The sequence below is a fragment of the Vulpes vulpes genome, chromosome 8 (assembly GCF_048418805.1).
Source record: "Vulpes vulpes isolate BD-2025 chromosome 8, VulVul3, whole genome shotgun sequence".
NCBI lineage: Eukaryota > Metazoa > Chordata > Mammalia > Carnivora > Canidae > Vulpes > Vulpes vulpes.
In genome coordinates, this window is record NC_132787.1 from 92,298,453 (window position 1) to 92,311,463 (window position 13,011).

Here is a 13,011-nt window from a genome sequence, read left to right on the forward strand (position 1 = left end):
GCCTGTGTCAAACTCCTTTTAGTAAGGTGCTCTCAGATATTACCCAAACATAGATGGGAAGGTACGCTAGGGTAATTTTTGTAAAAGGCAAAAGGTTTATGCAAACTGAAGGGAGGTCAGAATATATCTCCCCAAAGTACCACGGTGTGCTTTCTCATCAGCTGGGTGGCCCTCGGTTCCTTAGAGTACATGTTTCAGAGCCCCATGTATCTCACTTGACCTTGTAGTTCACTTCTCTTACCTGTGTTCAAGGGCTAAGCAGAATGAGCTGATGCCTGGAACTCTGATCCCAAGCCCTGAATTTCTTTGTATTTCTAGCTATTAACTTACAGTTATGATTTCAGTAAAATAAGCAGGATTCTAGTGCTCCGTTTTGTAGAATCCCCTGCCAGCTTCTTAAATGTCTTATAATTTACTCACCTGATAGGCTGAGGTCGTTCAGACTGGGAGGAAGAATTGGCAACACAGACCAGGAATGTTGTCTTTTTATCCACTGATTAGAATTTACAGTTGAAAATCTCACACCTCTAGTGTCTGGCTTCCTAAAAGGATGATAGAACAATCCTAATTTGTGTATTATATACACTCCTACAAGGTCATCTATAGGAATCAGTGACTTCCATGAAAATGTCAAAGATGTTTTCCTACTATTAAAAATATTCACCAACCCATAATAAAAGTATGCTTTAGAATCCTAATTTTAATTTCAAAGCACTGTCCTGCCTTCATTGATGTTCAGTCTGCTAGCATTTAATTCTCTCATAAAACAGCTGTAAGCACTTAGTCAAATGGACAATCAAACCACATGGTCTGGGATACTCATAAATTAAAATACACCACATAGTAAATTTCCATTTCACAGTGACTTCTTTCTACTGCTTCAGTGAAATATAATGTACATTGTCTGTTTATCTGAAAAATGATAATTTAAGAAAGTATACATATGAAGTGTTACCATTGCTTATTAATTCATTCAACAATAATCTTAAAACCCTTTTTGGGAATAAGGCAGGGTAAAAGGTAATCATACATTTATTCAGCAAGAAAATATTGGTTCCTGAGTATCATGTTTAGGTATTTGGTGATCAGTAAGTTTCAGCCCCTGGCACCAAGGAGTATCAGGGACCTTCTTACTAGTTTATTGTTGTTGTTGTTGTTGTTGTTGTTTTTAATGACATAATATAGACTGATGCCCAGGTACCCAGGGTTAGACTGTATCTTTTCCTTACATCTTTTCCCTGATTCATGTGTATAGGTAACCTTCCTCAAACTTTTTTCATCTGGAAGTGGTTGCATGTTGGTGTCTCACTTTCTAAATTATGTTCCCAATATTTTTCGACCTCATGTTTTATTTTTCTCATATTGCTTTTGAGACAGTCACCAGGTAAAATCTGTAGTTTGGGATTTCAACCTCATTTGCAAATGAAGTTTGGGATGTAAACTTTCACATAGACAACTGCAGTGGTTATGGCAGGATTTGGCCACCTAGCCAGATGCCACCCACGTGGAAAAGCCTCACATGTTTTTAGGTGACAGAAGCATTTCTAGATGTGCACTTTTTAGTCAAAGTATTAGGGCTTCCTTTAAATCAACTTGGTTCCTACACCATTTGCCACCAATCAGCGTTTTCTGACCACAGCTTACTGGCTAATAACCAAAAGTTTCTAAGACCTTGTATCTGCACTGTTCTCTGTGTTGACAGAGCCTTCTAAGGCTTTATCTGAGCAACTTGTGCAAGTTTAAATACTATGACACCATCCTAAGGAACACTTTATCAAAGCCCATCCCCGTCTGTCTATCCCAGTGCATAGCAGAAAAGGCTCCCGCCCCTGTACACCCCTCCCATCCTAACCTGACACGTGTCCACTGCACATTGTAATGATGTCATGTCCTTGGACAGACTCTCCCTAGCAGAGTCACCAGATGTGCAAACATGAAACATTGCTCTCTGAAATTCCCCTATTCTGTTGAGCCAAAGCAATGTTACCTCCAATACCAAACCTGGAGAAAGCAGAGGAAATAGGGAGGTGTCTTAGAAACAGCTCTGAGAACTTTTGTCCTGGTCTTCTGACCTCAGCTGCAATTTCAGCCTGTCAGGATCAGCTCATCCCTCCCCCACTATCTCAGTGTCCATTTCAACACTTAGTGCCAGCAAGAAAAATACTTTTTAAATTGTTTAATAACTCTTCCTATGGCTGTTTGCCTTGCCTAGTGAATGGAAGAAAAATGTTCTGACAGGGAAGCCTGGCCAGGAAGGGAGATCTCCGCCCAATTGCAGAATTCGAATCCCTTCTAACCAGAGCCCTGCGTGCCAGATGCAAAAGCTGAAAGGTGCTAACTGCTTAAGGCTAACTCGGCTCCTGCCCAGGGCCCCTCTTTGCTTGGACGCCTGTAAGCATAGGTATGGTCAGGCATCTAGCAGCTGGCTTTGATTATGAAGCACATCTTCTTGTGCAGAGCTGGAGTCTCCTTAAGAGAGTTCTTGATACCCGTTTAATTCCTAGTCCAGGGCAGCCCCGGTAGCTCAGTGGTTTAGTGCCGCCTTCGGCCCAGGGTGTGTTCCTGGGGACCCGGGATCGAGTTCCATGTCGGGCTCCCTACATGGAGCCTGCTTCTCCCTCTGCCTGTGTCTCTTGCCTCTCTCTCTCTCTCTCTCTGAGTCTTTCATGAATAAATAAATAAAATATTTTAAAAAGTAAATAATTCCTAGTCCATGTCTCTCCCTTGCAGGACCAAAATTATTTTTTTCCAAATTCTTTACCTCTTCTCTCCTTTTTGTAATCAGTGAGATTTTCTGAAATCTCACCATTGCCTTCAGATCTGCAGACTCTGTGAAAGCAGAAGCACTCGTCCATCCCTAAGACCTCCTACACACATGTTCAGTGAAGACTGCCTGCACGGATGGATCCGATTTAAATAGAACCATCGCAGCAGCTTTTAGATTTGCACACTGGGGGCAAAGAGCAGAGGCTCCCTGACCACAGTTACCCTGATGGGCACAGAAAGAGGAAGCCCAAAGACCCATTAAAAGACAGATTCGATGAAGAACCAGGGACTGAGGAGAGAGAAATTCAGAAGTGTTTATCTCGTCCTTGTTGTGCTTCCTCCTAGGGATGCATTCTGGTAGCTGGGAGTTGGCGTGCACCCACTCTGTCTGCTGCCACTGGGAAGCCACACCTTAGCTTCATGTTTTCTGTGCTTTATGCATAAGAAGTACAAAAGGAACCTGTGTTGAATTAGAAACTGAAGTCAAGAGCTTTTTTTCAAAAGCCTCTCAGGGCCCTGAAGCAGTTTTGAGTTTACTGGAGAAATGGGGATACATTTGCATCCTTGGGGGAAAAAACCTACAAAGCAACCCAAAAGCCAGTGAAGAGGAGGGGACTAAAAGAATCTGTGGTCAGGTGAAATTGCTAGTTTGGGGGAAGTTTTTAGGGCAGTGGCTCTCAAACTAGCAGGCATCAGAATCAGCTGAAAGGCTCTGAAACATGTTGCTGTGCCCCACCCACCCCAAGAGTTTGGATTCAGGTGGGCTTGGCCGGCTCCCAGAATTTGCATCTCTGACAAGTTCCCAGGTGCCACTGCTGCTCTGAGGACTGCTGGCTTAGGGAAACTTAGCGAACACACAAGAATGTTGGAGATGGTGAGCTTGAATGATTATTGGGCTTTTGAGGCCTAGTTGAGCTATTTCCTTTAGTTTACCCTAAATAACTATGTGGCCTCAGTCAAGTCAGGCCCATTCAGTCTGTAAATGAGGAAGTTGGATTAGATGGTTTCCCAGCTCTAAAAGCTAGCACTGGGTGAATTGGGTGGGGCAGAGGCCTGCCCTTCACTCTGTCCAGATGATGGTGCTCTGACAGTGGACGAGGTCTTTGGTCTCAGAACCCATGGGCCTGGCCTGGTTTGCTGGATTCTTCTCATTTATTCCAAAAGTTTGTGGTGATGGGCATTAATCTCTTTCCTTTTTCCCTCTGCCTTTTTTCCATCTTCAACATTTCTAGGAGGAAGAACAAAAGCAGGCAGTAAGTGAACTTGAGAATTCTCTACCTGATTCTTGCTCTATTTGCATGTTCTTCTTTCCCTCCTGTAACTGCTCCATACTTTTTTCCTCTCCTCCCTGTACAAGTTCATCTCTGCAGAGTTGGTTATGTGTAAAACCTTCAGCAGTTCTCTCCTTGGTGGTGTAAAATGGCCGGAAAGTCCACATCATGTTTACCTAGTAGCGCATGTTCTTACTTAAAACCAGAGCTTGTTGAATTTTTTTTAAAGCACACATCTGTTGTGTTTCGTTAAATATGCATGATCAGCCAGGCTACGATTGCATTTTCCTGCTTTTGCATTCTCTGCTGCTTCGTGTCTAGAGTGACTTTAATTGCTCGAAACAACTTTTAGGGTTGTGGGGGTGACCTCAGGTCATGAATGATTGTGCATGAAAATGTGTAGTGTTTGTGATAACTTCAAATTTCCTTTAGTCTTGAACAGGCTTCTGGATGCTCCAGCTCCAGTAGCCTTTGTAACAAAGTTACCAATGAAAACTAAGTGGCTGGTTATGACCTAAGTGATTTCCTGTTCAGATCCTGCTCCATGGGGAGCTCTGGTTTTTGAGCTGCATGGCTGTTGCATGGTGTTTAGGGAAGTTTTATGTTTGTTTTTATTTTTCCAGATAGCCCTTAACCCACACAAGAAAATCAATTGACGGCTTATCCACAATAGTACACTGTATGTTTATATAACACAATAAGGTTTTCAAAGCATAAATTTTTTTTACATAAGCTAAAGCTGATTTTTAATTCACCTCAGGGCTTTAATTTTTAAAAGAGAAAAATATAAAATGTTTAATCAAAAAAATTTACTCATTTCTTTTTCAAAAAACAAACTGACCCATGTTTTAGATTAAGAATAGGAATATACATTATATTTTTAATTATTTTCAGTTAGGACAATGAAATAATAAAGGGGAGAAGAAAGGAAGGAAGAGATTGAGGGGAAGAGGCAAGAAAGGAGCAAGGGAAAGACAGATTGTCAAAAAGAGGGAAAGAAAATAGATTATGTGGTTAAGATAGGCAAACAACCCAGAAATATCAGTGGCTTTACTATAACAAGTCTGTTTGGTTTGGTTTTTTTCCTCATTCACACATAGTTTATTGCTTTGATCTTATGGCACTTCCTCAGTAGGTACATTCACATGGGTAAAGCAGAAGATGAGGATGGAAAAATCAAGCCCAATCATTAAACACTTCTTCCAGGAAGTGATACACCTCACTTCCACTACATTTCATTGGCCAAAGCAAGTCCCATGATCACACTTGACTTCAAGGGGGCATGGAAGTATAATCCTCCAGTTTGCTTAGAAGCCACAGAGAAGCAGATGCTGGAAATGCTTACCACAAGTAGGAGAATGGATGAGCTTGTGTTGGAAACATCTTTCCTCCCTTTTCCCACTGTTTCACTGACAGTCTCACCTCCTTCCTGCCCATCCAGGGCATCACCTCACCTGTAATTGCTGACAACCAATGTTCTCCTTCTCTTCTCTCCTCCATACCCCAAAGATGCACGTCACAGCTAAAACCACTTGCTGGGAACTTACTCAAGCAGTCTGCCCAGACTAGCATCTCCTGATCCCTGTCTGAATGTACCAGCTCCAAGTGAAGTACTTTGCACCTAACCTAAGAACTCTCTCTCAGAAGAGGACAGACATTATGAGTGTCTATTTTAATGGTAGCAGTAGAGCTTCCAGTAGATATTTTATTTTTAAAAAATATTATGGATTGCCATGTAATGCAAGAACCAGAAATTGCTATTTTTGGTATATTGTTTCGTAGGTCAGTTTCCCCCCCCCCCCCCCCCCCCCCGCAGGTCAATTTAAAGCTGACCTTGGGGTTCCTGGCTGGCTCAGTCGGTAGAACGTGTGACTCTTGATCTCAGGGTCATGAGTGTGAGCCCCATGTTGGGTGTAGGCATTACTTAAAAAAATAAATATTTAAAAAAAAAAAGCTGACCTTGAGCAGACAGGGGATTAAATAACACTTCAGTGACCTTTGATTCTGTGTGAGATCATTATCCCCTTGAAGTTGGCAAAATAAAAAGCTAGACCCAGACCACTGAAGCTAGCCCCTAATGAACCGCCTGTGTGTATGTCTTGGGTGTTCTCCATGGCCATGGTCCTGAGTCCATGACCTTGTCCTCACACACTTAGAGGACCATCCATAGCATGAATTGATATGAATTGTTTTTCCTCATCTTTCTCCACTACTGTGTAGGTAAGACATTCTGTTCTGTGGATATAGGTTTAAATATCCTCTGTTTACATCACAGGTTTAAACTGGACCCACCCAAGGCTCAGCTCTGAAGCTCAAATTTAAACTGAATGGCTTTATATAATTCAACAACATTTTTAACACATAGACATATAAAGCTTTAGAACTAGCACTTCTGTTTTAGTCTCTCTCATTACTGAGCGAGACACAAAAAGGTATTTAGCACAGAGCTAAGTTGTAACTTTCTTCCTTCCTGGATTCTGGCTGGTATAGTTTAATTTCTTCCCTATCAAAATGTATTATCCTATATGAGTAATAAAATGATTGTGAGAGACTTGTACAATGAAGAATTTACTAGACAGGCTTCCCAGATTGACTCTATAAATCCATTATAGAAAACTTTTCATGTAGTCTGCCTTCTTCTTTCTTCTTTAGGGATTACTTTGGCTTTGGGGGGATTTGAGAGGAATGGGTAATGACTGTGACTTAGCAGCTCTGGAGCTGTGGGCCTACCTTCAGTCTCCAGTGCTTTGAGTGCCATCAGTACCTCAGCTGATAATTCTTTTTTCTCTCCCTCCCTTCCTCCTTCTCTTCTCTCTTCTCAGATCCAGGGGTTATAATTAAGGGCAGAGCTGCCTGACTATTTCAGATAAGACTTCACTGAGTGACTCTCCAACCTACGATATACCCTACAGTTTAACAGGCTGAGAAATTAGATTGTATCAGTTGAGTCAGGGTTAATCAGGCCCACGATAATCATCAGACTCTAATTAAAGGACTTTGCCTTTTTCACTACTGTATCCCCAGTCACTAGCCCAGTGCCTGCCATGCAGCAGATACTCAGTAAATAGTTGCTGAATGAAAACCAGTATTAACCAGATTTACAAGATTTTGAGTTAAAAAAACAGTGTGAATTCGTAATTTTATTAATTATAAGGGACATAACTGCTTCGAGTAACCTATAGTAGTCACTTTGTTCAAGGTACTTCTGTACAATAGGTCTACCCATTCAGGAGACAAATCATGGTTCAGAAAAACCCTTTATATAAAGGTAGGAAAGGAATTTCAAGGAATTCCAGGGTTGCCGAAAGAATTAGAACAACAAACTAATATATTAGTATTCTCTTAAGATATTTATTTATTTATTTATTCATTCATTCATTCGTTTATTCATTTATTTATTTATTTGAGAGAGAGAAAGAGAATGAGAATGAGAATGGCCAGGGTAGAAGGGCAGAGGGAGAGGGAGAAGCAGCCTCCCTGCTGAGCAGGGAGCCCAACGCAGGGCTCAATCCTAGGACTCTGGGAGCTTGACCTGAGCCAAAGGCAGACGTTTAACTGACTGAGCCACCCAGGTCCCCCTATATTATTATTATTATTATTATTATTATTATTATTATTTTAAGATTTTATTTATTTATTCCTGAGAGACACAGAGAGAGGCAGAGACACAGGGAGAGACACAGGGAGAGGGAGAAGCAGACACCCTGTGGGGAGCCTGTTGCAGGATTCGATCCCAGGACCCTGGGATCATGACCTGAGCCAAAGGCAGACTCTTAACCACTGAGCCACCCAGGTGCCCCTATTAGTATTATTTTTTTTTTAAGATTTTATTTATTTATTCATGAGAGACACAGAGAGAGAGAGAGAGGCAGAGACACAGGCAGAGGGAGAAGCAGGCTCCATGCAGGAAGCCCGATGTGGGACTTGATCCTGGGTCTCCAGGATCAGGCCCTGGACTGAAGGCGGCACTAAACTGCTGAGCCACCTGGGCTGCCCCTATTAGTATTATTATTAACTCAATTTTTATTTCTGTCAAAAGAAGAGATACTGGCTATGTAGAATAAAATCATCCTCTCTCTTTTTTTAATACAGATAATCTATAAAATGTGGAACATCTATAGTTGCTTATATCACTTGAAAATATTCTGAGCATTGCTTAGTCAAAACCCAATGCCTGCAGCCTGGTGATGGGATTCACCAGCATGTTACAAAGGAGCTCACTAAGGTAACAACAGACTGACGAGTAATGCTGGTAATGGTATTTTCTGCCATTGGTGCAGTTGAGCTGTAGGCTACTCCAGTCCTACTCTGGAGAGATTTCAGAAGTATAAATTCATTCTAATTACATCTCAGTGTTCCATTTTCCACAATGACTCAGTATACCATAAAATACCATGAAATGTTACTGCTGGATTGCTAACACCAAATAAAATAAGCTATCCAAGGCAAGGGGTGCAGCTTATTCATGAAAGATGTTTCCTTGAACATTTCTCTGAATCCTCCTATTAGGAGTCATTACCTTTTATCTGTATATAAAAGGTATATACAGATCAATGTCAGGCTTAAAGACTCTAACTTCAGACAGTAACCGATAAGGATAGGGTGCTTCCATGAGGGTGGCTCTGATCCAAATTAGTAATACGGTAATGGTCCAGAGGATTATAGGTGGGACTCTGAAAATTATGTGATTAGAGGAATCTTGGGGAGTCCACTAACACACTGCAAACCTTTCTTTTTCACTTCAGTAAGTTGGGATATCAAGCGGGATCTTGCCCCTTGCCCTTTCTGATTTCTAGAATCAGACAAATAGCCCACTACAACTACACCAGAGAAAGCATGATGTGGGCTGGCTCTTAGAAGCCCACATATCTGACCTGGCTCAGAGGAAGGCCACTCAATATGTAACTAGCCATGGTTGACCCATGAGGACTCTAACAAATGTCATGAATATTAACTTTGTAAGTTTAAGAGAAAGTACTTTAAAAAAAAAACTCTACACAACACAAATAAAAACCTCCTTTGTCCATTAAAGAGATTATTGGTAAACCCCTTGGTGTGCTTATGGACCATTTCCTCTTCTTGCTTCATTTAACCTTTGGACACAATCTCACTGGGAAGTGATTCAGATTCACATTCCTCTAAATCTTCTGGACTCTCTGACCCCACCATACTCTGAAAGAGAAGCCTGAGTCTACTTCTTCCCCACAGCAAAGAATTGACATTCATTTATTTAGCAGTCTCTTACCACATATGTTCAAAGCAGTGAACTTGGCCTTTTGGAGGATAACGAGAAATCCTACACATATACCACCCTCAGATAGTATGAACATTATTTCATTGTTGGTGTGATACCTTAAAAACCAAAACACAAGGGCAGCCCCGGTGGTGCAGCGGTTTAGCGCCGCCCGCGGCCCAGGGTGTGATCCTGGAGACCTGGGATCAAGTCCCACGTCGGGCTCCCTGCATGGAGCCTGCTTCTCCTTCTGCCTGTGTCTCTGCCTCTCTCTCTCTCTGTGTCTCTATGAATAAATAAAATAAAAAATCTTAAAGAAAAAAAAAACCCACAAGCCAGATCAGTGATATCCTGAGCCATAGGCACCACTGCTCTCCCCCTAAAGTTTGTAAATTCCACAGATGTCTTTTGGTAAACAAAGATCAGTGTTGTGTACTATATGACTATGCCACAAACCTTCAGCCTGGGTCCTAGTGTAGAGTGTAGACTCTCTCTCTGATTTGCTAACTACACATAGATTGCCTTGTGAAAGTCTGCAGAGTAGGCTCATTCATCAGTCTCTGCTCCTGTACTCACTATAGGAACCTGGTAGTTGGGATGCCTGGGTGGCTCAGTGGTTGAGCGGTTGAGCGCCTGCCTTTGACCCAGGGCATGATCCTGGAATCCCAGGATGGAGTCCCACATCGGGCTCCCTGCCTGGAGCCTGCTTCTCTCTCTGCTTATGTCTCTGCCTCTCTCTCGCTCTCTCTGTCTCACATGAATAAATAAAATCTTTAAAAAAATAAAAAATAAAATAAATTTTAAAAAGGAACCTGGTAGTTGTTTCATTTTTATTTTTTATTCAATTTTCTTCTAAAAAGAGGAAATACCATTACAATGTTAAAAATAAATATTTGCATTTCACTCTCCCAAAATACCTTGAACACCTACCAGGAATTTACCGTCTGAGGATGTCAAGGGAAATCACTTTGAGTCTTTGCAGCATCCCCACTATTTCTCATCCCCCAGATCAATGACAGACTGAGAAATTTCCTTACCTGCTTTTTTATTTCCCTTCTGTACTATATTCATGTCTTTTCCTCTCTTGGCCAGAATGCATATAACATGTGAAAACTATCCTCCCAGAACTCCAGGAAAATTCTCTACACACCAAACTGGAGAAATTATCCTTCCACTGGAAGACTGTTGGATTCCTGGGATACACTGTCTCACCCAGAATACTAGAGTCTGAGTCTCAGCAAAGCATCAACAGAAAAGAATAAGTAAAAGATGACTTTCCTAGGTTCTGAGCCTAACAACCTGGAAAAATGATGGGTACACTGAAGAAGTGAAAAGAGGAGATGATCAGAGTCAAGAAAGAGACTTTGACCTGATTTTGAACATAGTGAGTTCCAAAGATTAGGCAGACAGTCAAGCCTTTTGTCTAGTCTACCATATATATTTGGGGATTTGCAACTGGAATTTCAGTGGGAAAACATGGCTAACATTGTAGATTCGGAAGTCTTCAACATAAAATTAGGGTTCCTCAGAAACACAGGCCTTAGGGGAAAACCATAGTAGAGAAAAGGAAGAAAAAAGAGGTAGGAAGGGTAGGATTTTGCATTCTTGTGAAAGCTCAGAAAATTTCACAAGGGTGAAAGTTAACAAGGCAATAAGATAAGGAAGCCCTTGGATTTGACAATCAGGAAGTTAGCAGCAACCCTGGAAAGAAAATTTTCAGTAGAGTAGTAGAGTATAGATAGCTCTGAAAAATAGGCTTTGTTTTGTCCAACCCTCAGCCCCCTTCGGTTTCAACCAATGAAGGAGAAGGAACTAAATCTTTACTCTGTCTTACTGGTTTACATATGAGTGGATTGCTTTTCTGATTCATAGAACCTTCTTGACAAAACCTCACTTCTTTTCCATCTGAACATGTGCATTGCCTTTACAAACCTGTTTTCTCATCTTAACTTCAACTTCAGGACCCTTTGATCCTTTCCTCACCGATACCAGTCTGTATAATGCAGAAAGGCTATAAACCAAGAAGGGTCTGGGGCACCTGGGTGACTCAGTGATTGAGCATCTGCCTTCAGCTCAGTCATGATCCCGGCATTCTGGGATTAAGTCCCGCATCAGGCTCCCCACAGGAAGCCTGCTTCTCCCTCTGCTTGTGTGTCTGCCTCTCTGTGTCTCTCATGAATAAATAAATAAAATCTTAAAAAACAAAACAAAACAAGAAGGGTCTACAGAAAACCAACTGGGTTCATTAGAGTGGTGTCTCCTTTGGTGACTTTTGAAACTTTCTGTTTTTAAAAAAAAAAAATTTTTTTTTATTTTTATTTATTTATGATAGTCACAGAGAGAGGGAGAAAGAGAGGCAGAGACATAGGCAGAGGGAGAAGCAGGCTCCATGCACTGGGAGCCCAACGTGGGATTCGATCCCGGGTCTCCAGGATCGCACCCTGGGCCAAAGGCAGGCGCTAAACCACTGTGCCACCCAGGGATCCCGACTTTGAAACTTTCTGGCCCTCCCTTCATCATCTGGGCTTTCTTTCAATAACCAGCTCCTCTGTCAGTGTTGACTTATGCCATCCTTCTACCTCCTACTTGTTTAGACAAAAGAATGCATCCTAAGAAAACATCAGCTGCTCCCATGAAACCCTCTCTTTTGGGTTATCTCTGGGATTCTTGGGCTTCCACAGAAGAATCCCTAGTGTTCTCTTTCTGTTAGACCCCACCCTAGCATCCTCTTTTGTATAAGATTGGATCTGTGAGCCTTCATGATGCTCTACCAATCTCTGGGGTCTTATAGCTGACCTCGGGCTGGTTCTGATGTTAAAATGAACATCTGCTTAGTTTCAGCTAAAAGAAGCATGTTAGGGATCCCTGGGTGGCGCAGCGGTTTAGCGCCTGCCTTTGGCCCAGGGCGCGATCCTGAAGACCCGGGATCGAATCCCACGTCGGGCTCCCGGTGCATGGAGCCTGCTTCTCCCTCTGCCTATGTCTCTGCCTCTCTCTCTCTCTCTCTCTGTGACTATCATAAAATAAAATAAATAAATAAATAAATAAATAAATAAAAGAAGCATGTTATAAAGGATACAGTGGACTTTTGCACTCTTCTCCATTTGCTGCCAATCATAATCTGGCAAGTAGAATTACTGTCATTTGGCACTGCAGTATAGCTTTAAAAGGAAGGAGCAGAGGGTGTGGGAGAAGGAGGAATGGAGAAGGGAGCTGGAAGGAGAAAGAAAGAGAAGAAAAGAGAAAAGTAGAAGCATGTTTTGTGAAATTAGAGGCAATGCAGAGACACAGTTAACTGCAGCTAATGTATTTTTAATAAGGATCCATGCCAACTCACCACTGCTCCATGAGTTGACGATAAATCCTTCAGTACTTTATTTTTTTAATAAATCCTTTAGTACTTTTATTATTATGTGTTCTTATTAACTTAAATATACATAATATTTATTCATTGTTCACTGTTTTCACATTTCAAATTTCAACTCCTGTGTTTAACCAGCTCAGACCTCAGGAAACCAAGACAGACAGAATCTGAAGACTCTGAGACCTAGAGCTACCCCCACCCCCAGACATCTTCCAAATGTGCAGAATGTGTGATAGTTTATTCTTGGGCCTCTTGAGGGTCCCAAGCTATCCTGAGGCTACGGGTGACCTGCCCTTGCTTTTCCACCTGGGAAAAGAAGACCAGGTTTCTCATCCTCAGTACTGTGGAATTGTGGGCCACATAACTCTTTGGGGGGC

The 13,011-nt window shown here is 41.8% G+C and overlaps 1 protein-coding gene across 23 annotated transcripts in view; it reads left to right on the forward strand.

Moving 5' to 3' along the window:
• Positions 1-13,011, forward strand: part of DTNB (dystrobrevin beta) — a 235,857-nt gene that overhangs the window by 198,396 nt on the left and 24,450 nt on the right. For 13 of the 23 annotated variants that reach the window (XM_072767483.1, XM_072767486.1, XM_072767494.1 and 10 more), the window contains one exon: positions 3,999-4,019. The exons of 9 other annotated variants lie outside the window; for them this stretch is intronic. In XM_072767483.1, coding sequence (XP_072623584.1) covers positions 3,999-4,019 — 21 coding nt within the window. Of the gene's footprint in view, positions 1-3,998; positions 4,020-5,546; positions 6,659-13,011 lie in introns of those variants that run through there. One more of the 23 variants, XM_072767499.1, reaches the window with a different exon arrangement.